This window comes from Microcaecilia unicolor, chromosome 12, assembly GCF_901765095.1.
Source record: "Microcaecilia unicolor chromosome 12, aMicUni1.1, whole genome shotgun sequence".
NCBI classification, from domain to species: domain Eukaryota; kingdom Metazoa; phylum Chordata; class Amphibia; order Gymnophiona; family Siphonopidae; genus Microcaecilia; species Microcaecilia unicolor.
The window spans coordinates 25,345,511-25,373,401 of NC_044042.1; the positions used below are offsets into that span (position 1 = coordinate 25,345,511).

Here is a 27,891-nt window from a genome sequence, read left to right on the forward strand (position 1 = left end):
ATTTGACAATTTGTGAGCTGGGCGTTTTTGTTTTTCAGTGATAATGGAAAATGAAAGCGCCCAGCTCAAAAACGAATAAATCCAAGGCATTTGTTCGTGGGAGGGGCCAGGATTCGTAGTGCACTGGTGCCCCTCACAAGCCAGGACACCAACCGGGCACCCTAGGGGGCACTTTTACAAAAAAAAAAAAAAAAAAGGTAAAAGAGCTCCCAGGTGCATAGCACCCTTCCCTTGTGTGTTGAGCCCCCCAAATCCCCCTCAAAACCCACTGCCCACAAGTCTACACCATTATTATAGCCCTAAGGGGTGAAGGGGGGCACCTACATGTGGGTACAGTGGGTTTGGGGGGGTTGGACTAATAAGCATTAAGCAGCACAATTGTAACAGGTAGGGGGGGATGGGCCTGGATCCACCTGCCTGAAGTCCACTGCACCCCCTAACAACTGCTCCAGGGACCTGCATACTGCTGCCAGGGAGGTGGGTGTGACATTTGAGGGTGAAAATAAAAAGTTGTGAAACATCATGTTTTGTGGTGGGAGGGGGTTAGTGACCACTGGGGGAGTCAGGGGAGGTCATCCCCAATTCTCTCTGGTAGTAATCTGGTCATTTAGGGCACTTTTTGGGGCCTTATTCGTGAAAAAACAGGGTCCAGGAAAAGTGCCCTAAATTCTAGCTACAAATGCATACTTTTTTTCCATTATCAGCGAAAGGCGCCCATCTCTCCTCAGCCGATAACCACGCCCCAGTTCCACCTTCGCCACGCCTCTGACACGCCCCCATCAACTTTGTATGCTTCCGCGATGGAGTGCAGTTGAAAACGTCCAAAATCGGCTTTCCATTATACCGATTTATTCGTTTTTGTGAGATAAACGTCTATCTCCCGATTTGGGTCGAAATCTAGGCGTTTTTCTCTTTCAATTATAAGGTGGATAGTAACATAGTAAGTGATGGCAGAAAAAGATCTGTACGGTTCATGCAATCTGCCCAACAAGATAAACTCATATGTGCTACTTTATATGTATACCTGATCTTGATTTGTATCTGCCATTTTCAGGGCACAGACCATAGAAGTCTGCCCAGCACTAGCACCGCCTCCCAACCATTAGTCCCGCCTCCTAATCACTGGCTCTGCCACCCAATCTCTGCTAAGCTTCTGAGGATCCATTTCTTCTGAACAGGATTCCTTTATGTTTATCCCACGCTTTTTTGAATTCCATTACTGTTTTCATTTCATCTCCACCATGTCCCTCGGGAGGGCATTCCAAGTATCCACCACTCTCTTCATGAAAAAATACTTCCTGACATTTTTCTTGAGTCTGCCCCCCTTCAACCTCATTTCATGTCCTTCGGTGGGCCTAGTAAGATGGACGTCCTTCGGCAGTTCTGTGAGAAACACGTCCTTGTTACTGTACACTTATGAATGTTCCTTATATTTCCCGTACCTGGATGTCTGCAACTACTTGAACTGTACTTGCGGAACAACCAGGTACATCAGAGAAGTCCAAAGAAGTATAGTAATAAGGACGTCTTTCTCGTAGAACCGGTGAAGGATGTTGATATGACAAATTGGCAAGTACAGTGAATGTTTTAGGGACGTCCTTTCACGGTTCTGGAAGATGGGCATCCTTTTTACTATACTTCGGGCGTCCTTGATTTGGGCGTTTTGCACTGCGATAATGAAATGTCTAAGGATGTCCATTCTATTTTTCGATTATACCTACCTGATTTTGGCCGACTTCACGAGGGCGTCCTAATTCATACTTGGACGACCTTTCGAAAATGCCCCTCCACGTAACTTTGTAGTCTATGTGCTTTGATAATGAGCACCTTAGTGACTCCAGTGACTGTTCAAGAGAGGTTTACACGGCTCAACGTGGGATCAACTAAGCTAAAAAAAAAAACCAACCCAACACAAAAAACAACCCAAATTACAGGTATCCAAACAAGAGCAAAATGAGACCCCATACTAACAACAGATCAGTGGCGTTCCTAGGGGGGCGGACACCCGGGGTGGCACCCCGCCCCCCCCGGGTACAGCGCCCCCCCCATGCAGCGCGGACCCCTCCCATGAAAGAGCCCCCCCGGGTGCATGCCGCTGGGGGGGTGCCGCAGCACGCGCCTGCTGCGAGTTTACTAACTTTGCTCGTTCGCTGCAGCTCCCTCTGCCCCGGAACAGGAAGTAACCTGTTCCGGGGCAGAGGGAGCTGCAGCGAATGAGAGAAGTTAGCGAACTCTCGCAGCAGGCGCGCGCCGCGGCACCCCCCCCAGCGGTGTGCACCCGGGGTGGACTGCCCCCACCGCCCCCCCCCCCCTTGGTATGCCACTGCAACAGATATTTGGATTGTACAACACCGGGGGGGGGGGGAGTATTCTAAGTACTTACATCAAGGGCTTCTCTAGGCGACTTCCAGGTGAACCAACAATCTCACCCAGTGTGCAGAAACACTGGCCCAGGAAATCCTAAGGAAAGACAAGGTGAAGTGAAATGACATCGCTATGCTCAGCAGCTTTATCCAGCTAAAGTTAAACAGAGAAGATATGCAGGTAACTTTAACCAGATATTCAGACACCCCCCACTCTGGTGCAAATTTTCGAAGGTAAGCTCTATTTATATGAGAGACTGTCCCCACCAGAGACACAGAAACATATACACACACACACATGTACTCTCTTGCTCTTCAGTCATACAGACATAGGGTTACAGACACAAAATATCACTCACCCCGCCTCCTGTCACACCCCCGCCCTGCCCCCCTTCAAGAAAGCCAGATTCCCTCTCTCTCCCCCCATGTATATCCCCTCTGGCCTCCCCAATCTTGTTTCCATCCTCCGTCCACTCACCTGACTCCATACACATCCCCTCCCCTCCTCTACCTTATTGTAGTGCCTTGGTGGTCTAGTGGCAGGACAGGAAAGACCCCCTCTTTCCTGCTCGGCATGGCTGCGCAGACCTGTCTTGCTCCTGGCGCCGCTTCAAAATGGCTGCCGAGAGTTCAAGCAGTGATCTTGCAAGACTTCTGCAGAAGTCTCGAGAGGCCGCCGCTTCAACTTTCGGCAGCCATTTTGAAGTGGCGCTGGGAGCAAGATAGGTCTGCACCTGCACCGGGCAGGAAAGAAGGGGCTCTTTCCTGCCCCAAACAGGCCACTAGACCACCAGGGCACAATAATAAGTTGAAGGAGGGGGAGGAGAGGATAGGACACCCTGACTAAACTCTGAAAAATATTCGGTCACTTTGACTATCCTTTCGGCTTTCAGCCGTCTGAGCCCTGAACATCTCTATTAGGGCCCCTTAAACTTCTGGGCCCTAGGCATGTGCCTTGTTTGTCTATGCTTTAAACTAGCACAGCAGGAAAGGCTTGAAGGAACAAAATCTCCAGGATAAAAGACAGACAGTTACAGAGAATAAAAAGATGCCTTTAAAGAATATTTTACTTACATGTTTTGATAAATCAGGGCTTTTTGAATCCACATCATACCTGCAGACACACAAAGATAGCCTATGAAGAGATAAACTGGTAAATCTGCGTTTGTTCAGCTCCAGTACAATGTAAACCAACATATCATGGACTTATTTATCAAGTTATTTTAGAATAATGCTATAAGAACCATTTTAACACTGGTTAAAACAGTGGGATATAGTAAGCTATAGCATTGAGCACTGCAGTGTAGGAAATCCCATCTGTTGAGACTACACATTGCTGACCCAGGATCCCAGGACCATCATTTTTCAAGAGGCAGTAAGCCTTAGAAAGTGTGTTCCCCCAAAATAAGAACTCATAGTGTAGGAGGTCAAATTAACGTCCCCTCAAGTCCCGTCCCTTCCACTCAGCACAATGCTATTAGCACCCATTCCACCCCACCTAATATATCACAAAGATTCGTTGAGGTTTCTCAACCCCCTACAGCTCCTTAGACACCTCCCCATAATATAAGCACCTCTCTGGGAGTCTGGTTGCTCCTTTAGGATTGCCGCTCGGGGGTGGGGAAAAAGCGTCTTGAGATATAGCTCATTTTCCCAGAATATTTTGATGCATACTATTCCATGGCCGCAGCAATTCTAATCTAATCTAATATGGTGTTCCGGTGTTCGATGGAAATGTTATTTTGAGGCTATGTTCTCCTTTCAGGTTATTACAATTTGGAACGCACTCCCTTTCAGTATTCAAACTGAGTTTAATTATATTCGATTGCATAAAAAATTGAAGACATTTTTATTTGATAAGATCTGATTGTTTTATTTTTGATTTTGTAGTTCCTCTTGCTGTTCTGAGTCTTCTTAGCTATAAACCGCCTTGAACCTCATGGTGGGACTAGTGCGGTCTATAAATTTCAAATGAGATTAGATTAGGATGTTTCAGTGTGACGATCTTCCAGTTCAACAAATGTGATTTAGTGGCCTTTTGGTGCCCATGTCTTTTTTTCCAGCTGCAGATGACTAGCAAACCAGTTGCGTTTTTAGTCAGTGACAATCGCGTTTTTGATCAGCGACAATGGGAAATTATGAACTAGCGGGTGGGTGGGGGAAGAGCCTAGGTTTATTTCCACAGTCTCCTCTTAATCCATGCTGCAGTTTGGCTGATTGCACAGAAGCAGTGCTCACACAGCCTAGGTAAGCTGGGATGGCTTCATTTAATGAGTGATTTGGTTGGTGAAGTCCTGGTTTTGTTCCACTGAAAGTCCTTCTCTGGAGAAATCAGAATTACATTTCGCTGTATACTGGTACACAAAAGCAAGATCTGGCGGAGTCTTTTTATCCTATGGAATGATGCCATATATTAAACCAAAGATGCTGCCAAGGCTTAAGGAAGCTGTTGGTATTTTATTATTATTTTTTTTTGTTACATTTGTACTCCGCGCTTTCCCACTCATGGCAGGCTCAATAATGCAGCTTACATATTATATACAGGTACTTATTTGTACCTGGGGCAATGGAGGGTTAAGTGACTTGCCCAGAGTCACAAGGAGCTGCCTGTGCCTGAAGTGGGAATTGAACTCAGTTCCTCAGGACCAAACTCCACCACCCTTACCACTAGGCCACTCCTCCACTGTTGCTACTATTTGAGATTCTACATGGAATGTTGCTATTCCACTAGCAACATTCCATGTAGAAGTCGGCCCTTGCAGATCTCCAATGTGGCCGCGCAGGCTTCTGCTTCTGTGAGTCTAACGTCCTGCACGTACGTGCAGGACGTCAGACTCACAGAAACAGAAGCCTGCGCAGCCTTCTACATGGAATGTTGTGGAATAGCAACATTCCATGTAGAATCTCCAATAGTATCTATTTTATTTTTGTTACATTTGTACCCTGTGCTTTCCCACTCATGGCAGGCTCAATACGGCTTACATGGGGCAATGGAGGGTTAAGTGACTTGCCCAGAGTCACAAGGAGCTGCCTGTGCCTGGAGTGGGAATCGAACTCAGTTCCTCAGTTCCCCAGGACCAAAGTCCACCACCCTAACCACTAGGCACTCCTCCACCCCTTTTTTATTGCCAAGCCTACACTATTCATGGATTCTATATCAAGCTCTGGTTTGCAGCCTTTGGTCATTTGGTGGCCAGTTCACTTTCCTTTTCGAGCATGATTTTAGTTGAAGGGTTCTCCTGGGCTCATGACAAGAGCTACTGCTTTCTTCTTTACTCACATCTGCTACGGCCTCAAACCTTTCTTTTCCTGCTTCTTACACTTCTGCTACATTGTCTTTCTGGTACCACCTTTTCCCACATTTTAAATTTCACCCTTTCTGCACAGAACCTTTGGAATAATCTTTGATCCATCCCTATCTTTCTCTTTTCTTGCTGCCTCCACCGCCACTATCCTACTCAGTTTTTCCCATATCCACCCTATCCTGGTAATGATAATGGTAAAGGGTATGAAAAAAAGAAAAGCAACTTCCTCCAGAAGTAGTTTGGGTGGGTGTGAGAAGAGAGATGAGACGGAGGCAAGGATAAGACTGAAGAGCAGAAAAATCTAAAGTTTACCGAATAAAGTATATTAAATCGCAACTATGAACACACATGTCAATTCAAGAATGTTAATATAAACGGATGGGGACCCATGTGAGTTCAAGATAAAGAGGACTCTCGGGATGTAATTTCACTATCAGTGAACCTTGTAGAAGAGTCCCAGATGAGACCAAAGGGACAAAGAGAAAAGGTTAAATAAAAGATCTGCAAGAGTCAACTTTTCCTAAGGACTTGAAGGGTGTCGGGAGACGTCTCCCGACACCCTTCAAGTCCTTAGGAAAAAGTTGACTCTTACAGATCTTTTATTTAACCTTTTCTGTTTGTCCCTTTGGTCGGGACTTAGTCTCCCGACACCCTTCAAGTCCTTAGGAAAAGTTGACTCTTGCAGATCTTTTATTTAACCTTTTCTCTTTGTCCCTTTGGTCTCATCTGGGACTCTTCTACAAGGTTCACTGATAGTGAAATTACATCCCGAGAGTCCTCTTTATCTTGAACTCACATGGGTCCCCATCCGTTTATATTAACATTCTTGAATTGACATGTGTGTTCATAGTTGCGTTTTAATATACTTTATTCGGTAAACTTTAGATTTTTCTGCTCTTCAGTCTTATCTTTGCCTCTGTCTCGTCTCCCTTCTAACACACCCACCCAAACTACTTCTGGAGGAAGTTGCTTTTTTTTTTTCATACCCTTTACCATTATCATTACCATATCCATAAATCTCTTCAAATATTATGTTTCCTCCCCTCTCTGATTCTTTCTTGTTGTAACACCTTTAAGTGTTTATAATCTTATTACACTTGTATTACACTGTGTTTATATGTGAGCCATTTTATGGGGTCCTTTTACTAAGCTGTGGGCAAAAGGGCCCTGCAGTAGCAGTGGGGGCCATTTTCCCACACTCCAGGGCCTTTTATAATGCAGCGGGTAAAATGCCCACCCCCCCAAAAATGGCCATGCAGTAAGATAACTTACCACATGGCAGGGGCGTAGCCAGACTTCGGCGGGAGGGGGGTCCAGAGCCATTTTAGCCCTCCCCAGTGCTGCCGACCCCCCCTGCCATTGCCGACCCCCCTGCCGCCGCCGCTGCCACCACCACCACCAACTTTGACCTCCCCCCCGCTGATGACCCTCTCGACCCCCCTCCTGCCGCCAACCCTCCCCCACCGCCACCGTCGCTTACCTTTGCTGGCAGGGGACCCCACCCCCGCCAGCCGAGGTCCTCTTCTTCCGGTGCAAGGCTTCGTTCTGTTTCTGATGACTAGGACGTCAGAAAACAGAACGAAGCCTTGCACCGGAAGAAGAGGACCTCGGCGGGTGGGGGGTGGGGTCCCCCGCCAGCAAAGGTAGGCGACGGCGACGACAGGTTGGTGGCGGGAGTGGGGTCAAGAGGGTCATCGGCAGGGGGGTCCAGGGCCAAATCTATAGGGGGCCAAGACCTCCATGGCCCCATGTAGCTACACCACGGCCACAACGGCTATGTGGTGGGGAGCACTTGCCGCACCCGTTGAGGTGGCAGTAAGGGCTCCTGTGGTAACCCAGCGGTAACTGGGCAGAGTTCAGCGATGCCTGATGACTACTGGGTTAGTGCCAAGCTACCCAAAAAATTTCCTGGCACACTGGAAATGGCACACACTTGAGCCAGAACTACTGCCGGCGGCTGCTTTGGGCTGGCGATAGTTCCGGGATAGCATGCGGTAAGCCTGCATTGGGCTTACTGCCACTTTGTAAAAGAGCCACTAAGTGACCGGGCTTGCGTAATACTTGTCCAAGGGGTTCTCTATTGTCTTACAAAGTGCTACCCACTTACAGATCAAAGCGCAGGTTCTGCTTCTCTTCAAAGAAGTAGTCGAGAATAAACTTCCGTACAAAGTCCGGGTTTAAGGTATTGTCGATAATTTCAGTTCTTCCAAACTGCAAGAAGAAGGATATCAGTTCAGTGCATGGAGGGTCTACCCATATTTCCCACAGTAGGACTTCATGTGGAAAAGCAGGATTGCTTCACTTGTACACTCGTAGACACTTCGAAATGTTTTAAGCACAACTGTTGATGAAGACATTCCCATTCTTGTCCCTCATCTCCCCCTCCTCCAATTTATGCCATGGAATTACTCACTTGTAAGCCCCCTTTTGGAGATTCCTAGGCAAATGCCTAGACACAGCCCGGAAGGTGGGAGAAGGGGCATATAAGTTATTTAGTTGGTGGGACCAGGGCCAGGCAAGCCAGGCATTAGACTATCCATAAGTACATAACTGTTGCCATACTGGGACAGACCGAAGGTCCATCAAGCCCAGTATCCTGTTTCCAACAGTGCCCAATTCAGGTGACAAGCACCTGGCAAGATCCATTTATTTCATTTTAATAATGGCTTACGGACTTTTCTTTACCTCAGAAAGGCAGTATATCAAGTCCCATTTCCCCTCCCCCCTTCTTTTAAGAAGCTAGCCAAACCTTTTTTAAACCCTGCTAAGCTAACTGCTTTTACCACATTCTCTGGTACCAAATTCCAGAGTTTAATTACATGTTGAGTGAAGAAATATTTTCTCCAATTTGTTTTAAATTTACTACTTTGTAGCTTCATTGCATGCCCCCTAGTCCTAGTATTTTTGGAAACAGTATTCACGTCTACCCGTTCCACTCCACTCATTATTTTATAGACCTCTATCACATCTCCCCTCAGCCACCTTTTCTCCAAGCTGAAGAGCCCTAGCCGCTTTAGCCTTTCCTCATAGGGAAGTCGTCCCATCCCCTTTATCATTTTTGTCACCCTACTCTGTACTTTTTCTAATTCCACTATATCTTTTTTGAGATGTGGTGATCAGAATTGCATCCACACAAGAATTCCAGACCACACCATAAAGTAACTTAAAACTGGAACTTTACTGTACTCTGATGAAGTATAGGAGCAGTGAAAAGTCATAGCAAACACCAACTTATATACACTTGGATATCCATTCCTCCTGCTCACAAGGCTTCTCAGAGTAGGCTGATGATGCTCAAATAGTTGATAGCATAGTTCAGTGAGATGTTGCATTTAGATAAATACCTTCTTTGCTGCTGTAGCCTGTTACAGTTAAAGATTTCTTTTCTAAAATTTCTTCCACCCTGCCATGTATGTAGTCCCATAGAGAAGTTTAAGGCAGTGGCATAGCCACAGGTGGGCCTGGGTGGGCTGGGGCCCACCCACTTAGAGCTTAGGCCCACCCAACAATAGCACACGTTTAGCTGTAGCTGGTGGGGATTTCAAGCTCCGCCAGCTGAAGACTTCCCCCCCCCCCCCCCCCCCGATGTTAACGAAAATGCTACTCTCCATGATACTGGCACCTTTGCATGCTCAGTTTTCAGCGCATGCCTGCTGCAGACTGCCAAGGTGGAAAGAAGCATTTTCCTGCCAGCTGAGATATATTTTTGGTGGGGGGGGGGGGGGGGGAGGGAGGGGAGAGAACATTTCGTGCCCACCCAATTCTTGCCTAGGCCCACCCAAAATCTGTTGTCTGGCTACGCCCCTGGTGTAAGGACTGCCTAGGTGGTAAGGCTGAGTGTCCTGAGATTCACCTTACTCCTTCCAAAGAGACCATGGGGCTCATTTTCAAAGCACTTAGACTTTAAAAGTTCCATAGGTTACTATGGAACTTTGTAAGTTGGAACTTTGTGCTTTGAAAATATGCCTCCATATAGGGTAAGAAGGGTCATCACTCCTCCTCACTATAGCAAGCCAGCATTGGGTTTCAGACCTGTCACTTGCCCCAGCCTCTGAATCATTGCTCTTTGCAAGTGTCACGAATATCTAATTGGTTGGGTATAAACAGGCTGATTCTCTCTCTCTCTCTCTCTCTCTCTCTCTCTCTCAGTTGCAGGCATTGGCAGAAATGGGGCTCTCCATTGGCAGATATGGTCAGTGGAGGGAGCGGTTCCAAAGACAATTTTTTGGAAGCAAAGTCAGAGTTTAAATCTTCTTTGGAAAAGTATACTACTGCCACTAGCAACACCCCTTCAGAAGGTTCAACTCCTCCCCTGCTCCTAAGCTTCCCTTCCAGAAACTACAAGAAATTGCTCTAATCCCTGGCAGGATCTGGGGCCAGAAGGTCTGAGTACCTGGTGCACAGAACAAGTACAGGAAAAAACCAGGAGGACAGAAGTGCGGCCTAGCCTAGAGACCCTAGGTCTGTAGATGGCTTAAAAAACAAAACAAAAGCCACCAACCATCCACTCTTATGGGCTGACAGCCACCGGCTAGACACAGACACTGAAGCACTCTTAGGAATAGCAAGGAGAAAAATGCATACAGCCATGTATTGTAAACTTTTCTTTTACTGTTACATACTTATGTTTCTTTTGTGCAGTGCATTTTTTCTAGCGAAAAAGGTGCCGGTACTCAAATGCCAGGCCACCCTTCAGGGGTGGGGTGATCACTGAGAGAGCCACCCCACAATAGCTAGGCCCCCTGCAACCAGACACAGAATCTATAACAAGGCAGAATTGGTGTGTAGAGCCTGAGATTTTTCATTAAAACTTGGGAACCAGGGGTTAATGGAAATGGTGGCGGTACTCAGTACCCCCAAGTACCCCCTCAAAAAAGCACTGCTTTTGTGTGTATGTGTGCTCAGTGACATACACAAAGTTGGTGGGGGAGGCGGGGAGGAAGGTGCCAACCTTTCAACAGATATGATTAGCTGAAGTTTTTATCACTAAATAAATGCACTGTTGCTACTGGATAAACTAGTGAGATGACAGGTAGATGAGATGAGAGTGGCAATTTTGCAGTGGAGAGAGTCAAGAAAAGGCAGCCTACTCTTGTTGGCATCTTTCATCTCCAATGACTTCAGTGGCATCCCATTCTCAAAAAGCTCCATTTTAACTAGTGAAAGTCAAAAGGGTTTCTTGCATTTAACAATTTAGTGAGTGGAAGGCAAATTTGATTAAACCATTTTTCCCAAATTTTACTTGGCTGCATCTATGGTCCTTGTGAAGAAACATTTGCCCATATCATTCCTAGCTCCAATGGTTAATAGAATAGTTTAGCACCAGTTTAGAGTGTGGCTACCTTTAGAAAGTGAAGCTCCCTGACATGAAGGATAGGATGAGTCTTTCTTAGTTTTACCCTATTGTATCAAGAGGCTTCCTGCTTTTTTCAGGAAAATGAGGACTTTTGGTGGCCTAGTGGTTAGAGCACCGGTCTTGCAATCCAGAGGTGGCCAGTTCAACTCCCACTGCTGCTCCTTGTGCTCTTGGGCAAGTCACTTAACCCTCCATTGCCTCAGGTACAAACTTAAGATTGTGAGCCCTCCTGGGACAGAGAAATATCCAGAGTACCTGTAAAAGGTGTGAGCAAAATCTAAATAAATATTTGAGATTCTACATGGAATGTTGCCACTTTTTGAGATTCTGGAATGTTGCTACTATTTGAGATTCTAGATGGAATGTTACTAGTGGAGGAGTGGCCTAGTGGTTAGAGCACCGGTCTTGCAATCCAGAGGTGGCCAGTTCAAATCCCACTGCTGCTCCTTGTGATCTTGGGCAAGTCACTTAACCCTCCATTGCCTCAGGTACAAACTTAGATTGTGAGCCCTCCTGGGACAGAGAACTATCCAGAGTACCTGAATGTAACTCACCTTGAGCTACTACCGAAAAAAGGTGTGAGCAAAATCCAAATAAATAAACAAACAAACACAGGTGTGGTTTATCCTATCCCTTTATGATGGAATTATCAATATGGCCAGGAGTGCCTGCAGGATCCAAACGTAAGTCTGCAGCAGCATCAATCATAGATGAGACTTCTCCTAGAGCAGCCGTTTCTGTGCTTGTAGTAATATGCTCATTGTAATTCTGACCCCCAGTCACTAGAGGTTGCTGCAATCACTCCAAGTCAGGAACCACAGTTTAGCAGTTAGACAGATCTAGGATTCAGTAGAATTTCAGGAATGGGAGCTCCAGTCCTTGTTCTACCATTGACTCTCTATGTAGCCTCACACAAGCTACTTTAGTTCCCTGTATTTCAGCTGGTTCAATTGCTCTTGGCTAATAAGTATATAAGTAATGCCATACTGGGAAAAGACCAAGGGTCCATCGAGCCCAGCATCTTGTCCACGACAGCGGCCAATCCAGGCCAAGGGCACCTGGCAAGCTTCCCAAATGTACAAACATTCTATACATGTTATTCCTGGGATTTTGGATTTTTCCAAGTCCGTTTAGTAGCGGTTTATGGACTTGTCCTTTAGGAAACCGGCCAACCCCTTTTTAAACTCTGCTAAGCTAACCGCCTTCACCACATTTTCCGGCAATGAATTTTAGAGTTTAATTACACGTTGGGTGAAGAAAACTTTTCTCCGATTTGTTTTAAATTTACTACACTGTAGTTTAATCGCATGCCCCCTAGTCCTAGTATTTTTGGAAGCGTGAACAGACGCTTCACATCCACCTGTTCCACTCCACTCATTATTTTATATACCTCTATCATGTCTCCCCTCAGCCGTCTCTTCTCCAAGCTGAATAGCCCTAGCCTCCTTAGTCTTTCTTCATAGGGAAGTCGTCCCATCCCCGCTATCATTTTAGTCGCCCTTCGCTGCACCTTTTCCAATTCTACTATATCTTTCTGAAATGCGGCAACCAGAATTGAACACAATACTCAAGGTGCGGTCGCACCATGGAGCGATACAACGGCATTATAACATCCTCACACCTGTTTTCCATACCTTTCCTAATAATACCCAACATTCTATTCGCTTTCCTAGCCGCAGCTGCACACTGAGCAGAAGGTTTCAGCGTGTTATCGACGACGACACCCAGATCCCTTTCTTGGTCCGTAACTCCTAACGTGGAACCTTGCATGATGTAGCTATAATTCGGGTTCTTTTTCCCACATGCATCACCTTGCACTTGCTCACATTAAACGTCATCTGCCATTTAGCCGCCCAGTCTCCCAGTCTCGTAAGGTCCTCTTGTAATTTTTCACAATCCTGTCGCGAGTTAACGACTTTGAATAACTTTGTGTCATCAGCAAATTTAATTACCTCACTAGTTACTCCCATCTCTAAATCATTTATAAATATATTAAAAAGCAGTAATAATACAATGCTACACAGAGGTTCAGATGTGTAGAGAGGGCTACAGAGGTGGAGAGGTGTGAGGGCAGATCTTGAAAAATGAAAAGGGGAAGGTGAAAATATAATACTCAGCTGAGAGATGAAAATTGTTATGAATTCTCTTGAAAGAGGGGAAATGATTGATAACATTGACTGGAGTCCTTGTTTATTCATGTAATTTGCATTACAAATGATTTGACTTGGAATTCCCATTCTTCGACTAATAAAGTTAAAGAATAACAACAACAACTACAGTAACACAGCCTGTTAGAATAGCTGCCTCACATAGGTGCCTGCAATGGGGTGAAACCACTGGGTTGGACTACTCTACCTGTGGGATACGATGGGAAATTTCTCATCCTATATAATAATTTGCACCTCCAACGTTCTGAAGCTGACTGCCAGGAAGTTGAAGCCCGTTCGTAATGTCTGAAGCCTTCCGGTGACGTCACCGTGTTGCCTGGGAAACCGCAACGCGTCTTCACCTCCCAGTTCAGCAATCCCAGCCCCCCCCCCCGACACATCTCCTCCGATGTCCATGCCCCCCCACTCCTCCCATGTCCGCCGGCCAGCGCCTCCCTCCCTCTGTCTCCGTGGCCTCCAACAGCAAGGAGGACGTTTGCGGGTGCCCCAGCCCTTTGTACGTGGCAGCTGCTGTTCAAAAAGTTTTATCTCCTGCTCGGTGATGAGGAGGGAGGGTGATGAGGAGGGAGGTGGAGGGGGGGAGGCCTGGAACCTTGCTAGCGCCCGTTTCTTTTCTGTTGGAAACGGGCCTCTTTTACTAGTAGTGAATCAAGTCAGACTATGGCACTTTTCTGAATGCAGATCCGCACCATTCTATAACACTGCCGGCGTTTTAAGGGAACGCCCCTGAACTGCCCATGCCCCTCCCATGATCCGCACTAAACCACCCCCCTCTCTGTTTACTAAGCTGCGCTAGCAGCTGCCATGCACTAATGCCGACACAGTGTATTCACTTTGAATGGGCTATGTCAGAATTGCCACGCAGCTTAGTAAACAGAGGGGTTAGGCACTATTCTATTCTCTTTTCATGCAGATCTGCCGTTTCTGCCCCACTTCGGCTCTTTGCAGCTGTTGGAATGCTTTCGCAGGAGTAGCCCCTAATGTTTGTTACCATGTATAAAATTTCCCTGATAGTGTCTTATATAAGAGCAAACAGCCCTCACACTATCTACTAACTTATAATAAAAAAAATAGGACGAGGCAGTGTACATAATAATTAAATTACCGAATCACCATGGCAGCAATTTTAAATACCTGTGGTCATGTACGGGGAGGTTGTTCCAGTGTTTTACAAGTGGTTACTGAGCTACTGCTGTACCTGTCTGTACAGTGCAAGCAAATCAAAATAATGACAAGAGGGAAGAGGAGAAGATAGAGGGAAAAGGAATAGAGAAAAACAAAAGAGGAAAAAGAGAGAGAGAGAGCAGACAGTGCAAAAAAAAAAAAACAAAAAAAAGGAGAGTCGAGGCTGAAGCTGAGAGGAGGAGAGAAAGGATGTGAGGGACGAAGAGGAAAACATCACAGAAGAATTGGGAAGGTGAAGGGGAGAGGAGAATGAGGCTGTGCCCCCAATAAAGGACTGCTCCCTGCCATATACTGATGTAACAGTCCTATAATCTCATGGTGAGAGTCCTTATTCACTGCATTCCAGGGAGAGCGTGAATGACACAGCCAAGGCAAGAGTTCAAGCAGCCTTGAACTGACCACAGGGCCTGCCTAGGCCCTCTGCACTCCCACCATTAGGATGAAGCTTCCTGCCTCCAGACCAGTGAAAGTGCCATGGAGTGGGGGAAGCACTAGCTGTCAGGGACAGGATGGGGTTGTGTGCGGTGCTGATCCAACAGCTTCGAGCCCAGGCTACACGTTGCAAAGAGAGACTGTATCTTGCAGCAAGCAAGGAGAGGGGCCTTTTGTCTGTAAATGCCTATTTCAGACATCACAGCATAATACCGAAGCTGTGTGCTGTCATTACACAAGAGAGGGGAGGGAGGGGAGAGCAGGGGGCACCCATGATTAAGCCCAGAGCACATTAATTAAGTGCTTGGTAATTACACATCGTCATCCACTTCTGCTTTGGCAATTACTAGGTGGTCTTGTTGCCCCCTCACACCAGCCAGAATTAGTGTCACAGGGCTAAATAAAGGGAGCACCACACGAGTCGAATCCAGTGCATAGACAATACAGAATCATCTGCTTCTGATCTCGTTACAAAGACTCCTTCCAAAGGACAGAGCACATAGCATAATGCTCTCAAAGTCATTCGTGCCTGCACCATTTTATGCACACACGCTCCACACCCCATGGCACCCCAGCCAGTCTCCAGCTTTCTCTCACTCCTTGGCAACTAGGAATCTTTCGTACTTACTCTAAGCCTTTTTGAATTCTGTTACTGTCCTTTTCTCCACATGCCGAACATCCGTCATCTTTTCCAAGAAAAACTATGTTTTCTGATACTACTTCTGGGTCAGCCCCTCAGAGCCTCCTCTGTTCTAGACTATTTTTACCTCTCTAAGGCACAAGAAGCAAACCTGATTTACATCTCTCATATCTTTTCTCTCCTCTATGCTATCCTATATAATAATTCTCACCTCCAACGTTCTGACGCTGCCTGGGACCGTGGCTCCCTCGGATGTGGTCTGCTACGTGCGGTAGATAACACTGACGTCATACATCCCTTTGAGTATGCTGCTTTCCCTTCTCTTCGCTCTGACTCTGGTCCCGCCCTTCCGCAAACAGGAAATGAGGGCGGGACCAGAGCCAGAGCTCAGAGCGAAGAGAAGGAAAGGCAGTAGATTCGCTGAGTCTGTTCGCTCTTCAATGCTGCCGACAGGACCTCGGTAAGAGAGGGGGAGAGGGGGGTTGGCAATTTTAGAGGGGGGGGACTGGCACTCGGAGGGAGGACAGAGCGAAGGAGAATGACGGAGGGAGGAAGCCATGGAAAATGGAGGGGAGGAAAGGGGGCTGTGGGACTTTGGGGGGGGGGCACAGAGGGAGAGAGCAAGGGGGGGAGGAAAACCTTGCTAGTGCCCGTTTCCTTTCATACCGAAACGGGCCTTTTTTTACTAGTTTTATATAAGCTAAGCTTCATCTCATATGGCTTTTTGTAGCTGTTTTCTGGACCACCTCCAGCCTGTCCATATCCTTTCAGCCTCCAGAATTGGACATCATAGATGAGGTCTTACCAGCACCCTGAACAAAGGCATTTTCACCTCTGGAGTATTTCTCACAAAGATACTGAATAGAACTGACCCCAGGACCCATCCCTGAGGCACTCCACTAATTACCCTTCTTTCTTTAGAGTGAATCCTATTTACAACTACCCTCTGGTACCTATCGCTCAACCAGCATTTAATCCAGTCTTTGTAACTACCACTCCTCTCCAGACTGATTTGGTTTATTTGTGAGCCCCCAACATATGGAACAAATTGAAAAACTTGGTTGATATCCAAATAAACTATATCCAGCATACTTCCTTGATCTAATTCTTTAGTTACCAAATTAGAGCAGTTCATACGATTTGTTTTGAAATTTCCCCCTCTGGTAAAACTATGCTGCCTCTGATCTTACAACTCAAGAGATTGTAAATAGTTCACTATCCTTTCTTTTAATAGGATCTCCGTTAATGTTTTCAGCGCTAAGGCAAGAATTGGTGGCCTGTAGTTCCCGAGCTCCTTGTTACCACTTATATAAAGAGGTACAACACCCTTCTCCAGTTCCTTCTCCACAGATTGGCTTGAGCAGGTCCTGCAGTGGATCTATCAGAACCCCTGAGCTCCACAGATATCCTAGGATGTACTCTACTCGACTTCCCAGTTTTGTTCACTTGCAATTTTCCTACTTCCAGGTGAACATTTTATCTCACTACCATATGTACCTGTCAACAATTAATAGTCCTTGCGTAGTAACAGTGCACTAAAAGGTGGAAATGTTTGCAAATGGGTTTCAAGCCTCATTTTGGAAGTTTCCACAGCTTTTGGCCTTCCGTGTAAAATTTTGCAGGTAGTGTACTCCTTGCAGATGTTTATTTAAATTCAAAACGGATGAACAGCTGCCACGCAACATCACAACGACTCAAATATGAATTCTGCAACAATCTGCAAAGAAAACATCTGTGCAAGACAGTGTTTACAGAAATAAAACATAACTCATCAGAAGTGTAGTTTGTTGTTGTTTTTTTTTTTTTTTAGATTCCTGGTAACCTTTGCATGCATGTAGGTTCAATTTTGGTCACTTGTCCTCTAAAAGGGCATCTGGATGTTGACTAAACAAAGTCATGAAGCTAAGCAAAAGAAAACAACAGTTTCTGTAAACTGAAAAACTACCGAGATTTAAGCTATATGTCCTTAGAAAGAGATTTAATTACATTATAAATATATCAGTGACCCCCTAAGAAACTCCTAGAGCCACTGTGTCGTAATTGTATGTCCTTTGAATGAACTAATTCTTTCCTATTTTAATGGATTTCCTTTAATTTTATCACGTCTTTTATAAATGTTGTAAATCGCCTTGGCCTCTTATTAGAAAAGGCACTATATCAAGTTTTAAATAAACAGAAACATACTTTATCTTCAGAGTAAGAAAAACAGCCCAAGGGACATCTCTGCTCTCAGGCTAACATGTTAACTGATTTTACCACCTTTAGCAAAAGGAACTTTTCAGTCAATACAGAGTTGTAAGATTGGAACATTTTCCAGGGAAGACTGGGTTGGCTATAACACTGCAATATTTAGGGAAAGGTAGAATATAATGTAGAAAACGCAATTGTTTCTAGCTCTTAAACTCTGTGAGATGCTTTCAAACCTGTCATTGAAGCAGGAAGACTATTTTCTTGTTCCTAAAATCATTTGCCCCAGTGTCGATTCAGAATATAGAAACACATTAGATAGGAAATGTTTGGTGAATTTTATGGACACTTTTTGAAGCTTACTTGCCCGATTTATGAATTTTTATTTTTTATTAGAGTGTTTTTTAGGAATTACCTCTTTTGGAGATATAAACCTAAACTTTGGGGAAAAGTCCTATCAAAATTACAATTTTTCCTTTTACTACAGAAGCTATACCACCATATAGTTGTTCTCTCACTCATATTCCTGCCCTCATAGACATCCCAATGGTATCTGATGTCCTGGCAAACCTTCAGCCATACCCCCTTCCCTATGGTTCAGCATCTCCCCTTCCCTATCCTGTGTGTCCAGCATCTCTCTTTCCCTTTCTCTTTCCCTTCCCTACCCCTTTCCAGCATATTCCCTTCTCTTCCCTAAGCCCAACATTTTCTCTTCCATTCCTTCCCTAGAGCCTTCATCTCCTTTGATACCCCAAGATGTCCAGCAGAAACACAGCATAGTGCAGGGTCTTTGAGCTCCACATGGTCAAGATTTGATTCATCCTGCCCCCTCTGATGCAAACTTCCTGTCAGTGAGGGCAGGACATGGCAAGCCCTGAATGCTCATATGTGGGTATTCAAAGGTCCACCTCTATGCTGACAGTGGTTTTTCAGTGCTCCTCTGCCCTGTCTCACTCCTTCCTCAATTCTGCCACCCTAGGCAGACATCTAATCCATCTAGTAGTTGGGCCACTCCTGCCTGCCCTACTGTTACATGGACTGTTCTTTCTGAATGTGTTACTGCACTCTGGATAAATAAATAAATAAATAAATATACATTCCCCATGTCTGTATGTATGTTACTGTACAGCTGGATATGAGTGTGCACTTTCTAGTATGTTACTTCCTTGTGCCCCTGTGTAATGGTTCATTTCTGGATTTGATTATAAACTCTTAGTGACTGAGTGTACTGCTGCATAGATATATCTTACCATGAACTTCCTGTGCCTTGGTGTGTTTGGATGTCTCTATACTTTGAAACCATTGCTTCATGAGCATCCAGAAACTTACATTAGGTTACTCTCTGCTCAGCACCACGGAGAGCTCCCTCTGCCACCCATGCTTTAGTGTAGTGGTCTTCACTCCTTCTTTCAAGTAGAAGCCAGTTCAGCAAAACACATCAGTGTGAAAACCAGGACCCTCTCCAGAGGAAGCAGCCAGTACTCTTGGTAAAGGGGTGGGGGACTTCTCCTTCCAATGGCACAGCTGGTCCATAGTAACTAGTGTGACTTAAAGCCTGTTCCCTACATTATCTTTCTCCTCTTTCCCCCTCAGCCTCTCCCCTCCTCCCCAACACACACATTTTCTCTTCCCCCTCAACCCCTCTTTTCCCACAAAATCATTCACTGGTTTATTTATTTGTTACATTTGTACCCCACATTTTCCCACCTATTTGCAGGCTCAATGTGACTTACATAATACTGTAGTGGTGTTTGCCAATTCGGTTGATAACAAATACAAAGTTATATTGTGGTCAGATGAGGTAGATGAGGATCAGACGTCATGGGGTCGAAGGAAGTGAAGATTATAAATTGTCCAGTATGATCATTAGTTATGCTGTGTTGCTGGGTATGAGGATTTACGTTGGATCTGTGGGATATGCCTTTTTGAAGAGGTGAGTTTTTAGTGATTTCCTGAAGTTTAAGTGGTCATGGATTGTTCTCACAGCATTTGGGAGTCCATTCCATAGTTGTGCACTTATGTAGGAGAAGCTTGATGTGTAAGTTGTTTTGTACCTTAGGCCTTTACAATTTGGGTAATGTAGGTTTAGATATGATCGTGATGATCCGATTCTTTTTCTGGTTGGTAGATCTATGAGGTCTGTCATTTAGCCTGGGACTATGCCGTAGATAATTTTGTGGACCAAAGTGCAGATTTTGAAGATGATCTGTTCTTTTATTGGGAGCCAGTGCAACTTTTCTCATAGGGGTTTGGCACTTTCGAATCATGTTTTACCATATATCAGTCTGGCTGCTGTATTTTGGGTGGTTTGGATTGTTTTTTTTGTGAGTTGTACTTTACATTCTGCGTAGATTCCGTTACAGTAGTCTGCATGGCTTAGGATTATTGATTGTATTAGGTTTCGAAAAGTTTCCCTTAGGAAGAAAGGTTTTATTCGTTTGAGTTTCCACATTGCATAGAACATTTTATTTATTACGGTATTTACTTGGTTCACGAGAGTGAGGTTGCGATCGATACAATACACTCACTTTCCCAACACTTTCTCTTCCCACCAACTCTCTTCCCCGCCAAACTCTTTCCCTTTCTCCTAACCCCATCCCAGCCTATCTCAACCTATCTCAACCACCTCCTGCCTCTCCCACCAGTTCACCATGCTGTGTCCACCCAGATATCTCATAGTTTGTTAATCCCCCAACTTTCTCTGGAGGCGTGTTGCTGGGCACTGCCTCTGGAACAGCTATTCTGCTTTTCTAGCACCATACAGCTCAATATCTTTACAGACTGCCATGGAATTATCTGAATATTGCCAGGACAGTCCAGGAGCGGGATTAGGATGGAGACCATAGTTATCTGGATAGTGGTGTTTTCAATGTTTTTCATGACACTGTGCATCTTGGTTTATCAGCTGTGGGAACCTGCAGGCATTGAGTCAATCAGACCAGTCTTATCTTCTGTGCAGTATGCTCTTCTTCATGGATTGATAATCACACCATTCCACAACAGCAGACTTATTCCATATTCTTTGTGAATAAAATGAATGAGATTTTAAAACATTTCTGACTATGACATTATTAAATGCTCTATGACTGGTTAATAGAGACATTTATTAGATTAGATGAGACATGGTCCTGGGCTGATTCAAATTCTCTTGCCAGTACCTGATGACATTTCTCTTACCATAAGAAATGCTAGTCTTCATGCTTCTGCTTTATTATAAGGGTTCGGTTCGTGCTCTCAGATGTCCTTGGAGACTCCTGAGCTTGAGTCTTGGCTCAGGAAGTCATTTTTTGCTGTTTTTTGGAAGTGGACAGAATTTGTTTCCCTGTATTACCAATTGCCAGATCTGCCTTTGAATTCATGTCTTCTTGTGCATCCTCTTCTAAGCAATCTCCTTCCGAGTCCACCCTTCAGCCATCTATTTTGAATTCATGCTTTGTGTGCATCAGTGTGAAACCTGCGATGGTTTTTCATGGCTCTTTAGCCATGCTTTACATGTATCAGCACTATGCCTGCATGAGGTCTCCATGCTGTGTTCATGCTTTAAATGTATAAGTGTGAAACCTGCTTGGGGTTTTAATGAGGATCAACACAGAAAAATCCCATAATTTGCTTTGATTTCTAATAGCGGGCAAAGTTTCTAAATATTTTAAACACTGACATTTTCTTGGGTGTCAAATTAAAAACTAGAACAAAGAGGAACATAATTGATGTCATTTGCATGATATTAAAGTGGTTTCCTAGGGATTCATTTTAAGGGCTTGTGTTCAGTTTTGTGGACATTACAGTTGCGGAAACTGCTGCAGGATTGGGGAGGGGAGTAGGCAGTTGCTTTGAGAGAACCACTGGTATTGTGAGGAGGGGGAACCTCACTGAACAGCTGCTACAGAGCAACATTGAGTGTCAGTGCCCACATAGATAACTGGGCACGTAGGACCAAACAAAAGCCAGCCCTAATTTTGGCCAGTTAGCTATGCTGGCATGGCTCTAAATATCAACCCTACCCACATAAATTCCTGGCATCCCAGAAAACCAGATAGTCAGTGCAGATGCCTGGAGAGGTCCCAGCACTGGGTCTAAATGGTGACGTGGTCTTTGATCCACACTCTTTGAGCACCATGTTGGCAGGCAGCCGAATACAACAGCGATAAGTATAAGGTGGTTCCTCCTGAGGAAGTGCAGCAAAATGCGGTCCAGCATAGAGGAACCGAGCTGCCCATGAAGAAAAGTTTTTTTGCCTGACTAGGCGTTTGTTCGTTCTGTCTTCATCCAGAAGCTACAACTGATTTTGCACTTAAGTATACCCAATGATTTATGCCCGGAATTGGGACATAATTACAGTGCAGAATTCTAATAACTTAGTTTGGCGGCGCGCAACCATCGATGGTGAGAGACAAAAAGCTAGGATATCCATTGCTAGAGTTTTCTCAAAGCATGGAATGAGAACTGATACTTGAATATTTTCCACATGTAATATTTATGTTATGAGACTTACCTTATGACATCATTGGATGTTTAAATAGTATTGCAAAATTGTATGAAAATTATTTTGAGCTTATGTATATCGTTGCATCTGTAGCAAGGGATGTAAGCAGTATGAATGGTGTTGAGTGAGAGTGGTTATTTATTTGTAGATGCCACATTTGTGGTATATTGAAACAATAAAGCAAGATTTTCATATGATTGTATCACTGGAGTCTTTATGGTAAAGATATCTAAATGGGCACCGCCAAAGACCCAATTATTCAGTACTGGGTCTAAATTAGCCAGCAGCGGTCAGCATTTAAAGAAATGCTGGCTGCCATCAGCTGACTATTGACCCACAAATATCTTTGGTATAAGAACAGAGCCCAGTGCCACCTCACTAATCACTCTATACTAATTACAATTTAGAAACAGTAGTTCAGTCTAGTGAAAGAACCTGGATTTAGTTCCTGGGTCACCAGCAGGCGTAGTTATTGCATGCACCAGCAGGAATTATCTTTCTATGTCATATGGTTTACAGACAACACTCCACCCACCAACTAGCCCAAAAAGCACTCATGGCCCCTGGGTGGGAGAAAAGAGCATTATAATTATGCAGTGCTGACACCTAGTGGCTGAATTTAGTGTTCTAAGACTGCAGGGTTCTGGAAGAGGAAAAAGCCCTGGTGTGTAGCCTCTTGACAAGAGCTGTTGCTACAAACATTGGACTAAAGTAAGCTGGAAGGAAATATAAACTGGGGGTGGGGGGGATCCTTTGGCAAACTTATGGAACCAGATCCCAATCCTAGTTGCAGTTCAGCTTGAAGGCCAAATAAGCAGGTGAAAACTGCTAGGCCAAATAGAAAGGAAATAGGGGTTAATATTCAGCCTGCAATGGCCAACGTTTGTTAAGTTATGTCTGGGTACTGGCATTGAATATCCAGGTTACAGCGATCACCTGGAAACTAATTGCATACAGCAGGCTGCACTGTTCCCTCTAAACTGAGCAGAAGTCCTCCAGTTGCATTGCAGCCAGTGGGGGGCGGTGTTTCAATATTGTGTTTTCAATCACTAGGGACAGGCAGGTTCCCTGGAATCCTGTAGAGCTTGCCTGTCCTTTACTATTGAAAATGTGATAGCGAAACAGCACCACCCACTGGCAGAATTGTAGGTGGCGGACTCTCGCTCAGCTTAGAGGAAACAGTGATATTCAGACCAGTGCGTGGTAAGCTTGGCAGATTAAGTTAGGACAGACTTTTTGCTGTGGTAACTTGATCCACCTACTTAAGCTGTTAGCAGAGTCAGTATCACCACTAACTGGTTAAATACTGGCTCCACCCAAACTCTGCCCTTTGACCACGCCAGCACCAACCGAATAGTGTCTGGGCCATATTCGCGGCACTACCTACTCAAATGCAGCTGAATATTGCTGGATGGCCAGTTCAGTGAGGTTTAACCAGTGAGAAGCCTCTCCTGCCCAGTTAAACCCTGCCCAGGTGGTAACAGCAGTTAGCACATCTGGGTTTAAAAAAGGTTTGGACAAATTCCTGGAGGAAAAGTCCATAGTCTGCTATTGAGACAGACATGGGAAGCAACTGCTTGCCCCAGGATTTGTAGTATGAAATCTTGCAACGATTTGGGTTTCTGCCAGGTACTTGTGGCCTGGCTTGGCCACTGTTTGGAAAACAGGATACTGGGCTAGATGGACCATTGGTCTGACCCAGTATGGCTACTCCAATATTCTTATGAATATTGACCCCATAGACTTTGAAGTCTGAAGTATAGCCCACTGCTGACACCCAGTGAGGCCCTTACAGCTATTTTCAAAGCCATGCTTTTATATAGTATTACTCTGTCTAACTTGTGTTTTCCTGTATACAAATATGTGCTCTTACTCTTTCTCCCTCTCAAGTAACAGTTGTTTGCTTAGCATGAATGTCTGCTATTCTTTTTAGGTACCATCAAGTGAAAACTTTAATTTGCATCTCAATCTGTTCTTTACAAGGAAGCAGGACCCAGCAGGAATTGAATCCTGCTACTATTTGGATCAAAAAGAACCTTGGAGCTGTCAAACAAAAGAAGTTCTTTCAAACGCAGTGGACCCTTCAATGGTCTCATCTCCCCTATCTGGGCTTGCTAGGAAAAATGTCCCACATAGGACAGAACCAGAATCTCTTTTAACCAATAAACCACATCCCCAGGCCTTTCAACTTATACAGTGCCAGTATTTCACAAAGCAGCAGTGCTGCACGACCTGTGAATACATTTAGACCCGGCCTGGGCAAAAGTTCAAAGGTCATTTCTGAAATGCTGCACAAGTAGAAAAAGGTAACCTTGGATAAAAAAAAATTTAGCAGAGCAATGTTGCCTCCTTCAGAAATATATTTTTTTAAAAGACTAGAAATGTTGTGAAAACAAAGAAATTGCTTATTGGAAAAAGACACAGCTGGCAGAGGTAATGGGCAGATGCAGATAAGTTGCTAAAAAAAACCACTCTCCCCCAGATTCTATAAAGGTCGCCCAAATTTGGGCATGATCCTGAGGAGTGCACGCAACTTAATAGGTTAACAAGACACTGACAAGCAATGATTGGACGCCAACTATCAATTATTGATGTTAACTGGCACCAATCAGGCATTGAGCACTCATCAACCTGCACAGTACTCTATAACTCCTGTACACATATCCAGAACTGCCTCCACAACATCTACTTGCCAAAATATTAACATGTTTTTCATTATCATGCTACCCAAGATCCTTTCGCTATTACTAAATGTATATTTTCTTATATATTTCTTATTATGTTTGCTTGTTAAAATACTATCATGCTCCATCATTATCATGTTACCCAAAATCCTTCTGTTAACACTAAACGTATACTCTCTCATGTATTTCCACTACTCATGATGTATTGTAAGCAGTGGCGTTCCTAGGGGGGGTGGTAGGCGCGGTCCGCCCCGGGTGCACGGTGCTGGGGGGGGTGCCGCGTGCGCCTGTCCTCCGTTGTTCCATGCTTCTTCTCTGCCCCGGAACAGGTTACTTCCTGTTCCGGGGCAGAGAAGAAGCATGGAACAACGGAGGACAGGCGCGCGCGCGGCACCCCCCAGCGGCGTGCACCCGGGGAGTGGTTCCTTCGCGGGGGGTGTCCTTTCACCGGGGGGGGTCCGCGCTGCACCCGGGGGGGCGCTGCACTCGTGGGGCGGGGCGCATCGGCGATCCGCCCCGGGTGTCAGCCCCCCTAGGAACGCCACTGATTGTAAGCCACATTGAGCCTGCAAAGAGGTGGGAAAATGTGGGATACAAATGCAACAAATAAATAAAATAAATAAATAAATAAATAACACTGGGCACCCGAATTCCACAACATACAACCCAAAAGTGGGTATGATCATGGGAGGGCCATGGGCAGGTCAGGGGTTCCATAAGTTTGCCAAACTATTCCCCCCCCTCCCCCCCACAGTTTATATGTTCTCCCAGTTTACTTTAGTCCATTGTTTTTGTAAAAATGTGGGCGTTGTGTTACAGAATATTGGGGATGCATGCCCAACTTGCGTGACAGGATTTACACTGATTTCAGCAGGCGTAAGCTCTTACGCCCAAAGCTAGTTGCGGGAAGCAGTGCTACCCGCTATTCTATAAAGGGTGCTCAGCCAGGAGTGAATACAGCACTGAGCACCGATTTTTTCTGGCATCAATTTTTGAGCGTCATTTACGGAATCTGGCCCCATGAGCTCAAATATGAAGAAAAGTGAACATTCCTTATATGCAATGTAGGCTGACTATAAGTGGTATTTACTCCTAGTCCTTGGGGGTCACAGAGGGGTCAGGTTTTCAGGTTATCCCTATTGCTTACTGTCTCCATTTTCTGCAAATGTATCCCATGCATACAGGGCTCACCTTACGCAGGGGTGACGGGGATCTGGTGCTTAGCTCAGTCACCTTTGCAACTGGTGGCTGACCAAAAATTAAAGCTTCTATATTATTATTATTTATTACATTTGTATCCCACATTATCCCACCTCTTTGCAGGCTCAATGTGGCTTACAATACATCATGGATAGTGGAAATGAGAGGAGAATTGACATTTAGTGTTACAGAAGTATTTTGGGTTGCATGGTAATGGAATACATGGTAGTGAAATGACAATGACATAAGGCATTCTTAACATTACTAGATATATGTGGGGATTTCACGTGTTTTGATCTTTGTGGTATATCTTGTCGAAGAGATGGGTCTTCAGTAGTTTGCGGAAGTTGGTCAGTTCATAGGTCGCTTTTAGGTTACGTGGCAATGCGTTCCAGAATTGCGTGCTCATATAGGAAAAGGTTGATGCGTGCATTAGTTTATATTTTAGGCCTTTACAGTTGGGGAAATGAAGATTAAGGAATGTGCAAGATGATCTTTTGGCATTCCTGGGTGGTAGGTCTATCAGGTCTGACATGTAGGCTGGGGCCTCGCCATGGATGATTTTATGTATTAGGGTACATACGTCCCCTTTCCATCCCTTTTTCTCTCTCTCTCTTTCCCCCTTGATAGTTGCACTCTTTCTCACTAAGATTACAACAGTGGTCAGTGATTATCTGTTTAAATAAATAAATCTCCTGACCCCTCATTTGAAATCCCAAGTCCTGGATGGGGGGGGAGCCCACCAAACTGGTCCGCACAGGGCTCCGCAATTGCTAAGATCTGACCCTGCATACATATTCATTAGACAGATCCTAAAAACCTGACCTTTTTTACAGCCCTTGAGGACTGGGCAGGAATAAGATTGGTATTCCTGCTTTGCTTTATGTAATTAAGATTCTGTCCATCTCTCAATGATGCCAGATCATTTAGTTGATTAATTCACTCTAGGAACACTTGACTCTTGCCCTTAGTCCCCTTGCACTGTTAGCTGTTAAGCGCTGAAACCAGCGTCAGACACCAAATTCCAGCTGTACAGATGAGGTTCAGAGAGAAGTGTGAAGACATGACCTCTAGGATGTGATGTTTCAATGAATGGATGCAGAGAGTCAGAGCTTGTCACCTCCAAGACTGGATGACTCAGGGGATGGGCATAGGGATACAGAGCCTGTCACCTCCAAGACTGGGTGGCTCAGGGGATGGGCATAGGGATACAAACTTGTCACCTCCAAAACTGGATGGATCAAGGGAAGGGCACAGAGATACAGAGCCTGTCACCTCTAACAATAGATGGCTCAGGGGATGAGCACAGGAATACAGAGCCTGTCACCTCCAGTGTACAATTCCCATCTGGCTCAGATCTGAAATGACTAAAAGTCAGTATCATGTCTAAGATGCTTGGTAGCCCTTGGGAAATGAGTTGGTATCGGTCTTGTTCACGATGGACAAATATCCACATCACTAGACAACCCACCTCACAGTTAAGCAACCATTGACAGCCTCAGTAAATAGACCAAAGATTACACAGGCACAGAGGAAGAAACAGAGGTGACATTTTCAGAACTGTTGCAAGCTGAATTTCAGCCTGGCATTGCTGTCGGATGGCTCTCTTCACACACACAGACACCGTGTCATCCACAAGGTTCTGAAACTTTGCTGAGTTCTTTCTGATTTGTGACTTATGGGTTATTTTACTTAATATTCTGCCTTTCGTAGGTATACATCAAAGCAGTATACATTAATTATACAAAATCAAAGCTGGGAAAGGAACACCATTGGTTACAATAGGAAAGGAGGAGGGAAGAGAGTAGATAGCGCCTACCTGACCCAAGACCTAGCACATCAAATGACTGGTCTGGAAAAGCACAGTTTCAGGCACACACTCCCTGTT

The 27,891-nt window shown here is 45.0% G+C and overlaps 1 protein-coding gene across 1 annotated transcript in view; it reads right to left on the reverse strand.

The window, feature by feature from the left end:
* LOC115482102 (copine-5-like) overlaps positions 1-27,891 on the reverse strand; it is a 267,201-nt gene that overhangs the window by 126,250 nt on the left and 113,060 nt on the right. Inside the window, exons 4-6 of the mRNA XM_030221668.1 lie at positions 7,776-7,879; positions 3,438-3,477; positions 2,384-2,460 (exon numbers count right to left, since the gene is read on the reverse strand). Coding sequence (XP_030077528.1) covers positions 2,384-2,460; positions 3,438-3,477; positions 7,776-7,879 — 221 coding nt within the window. The remainder of the gene's footprint in view (positions 1-2,383; positions 2,461-3,437; positions 3,478-7,775; positions 7,880-27,891) is intronic.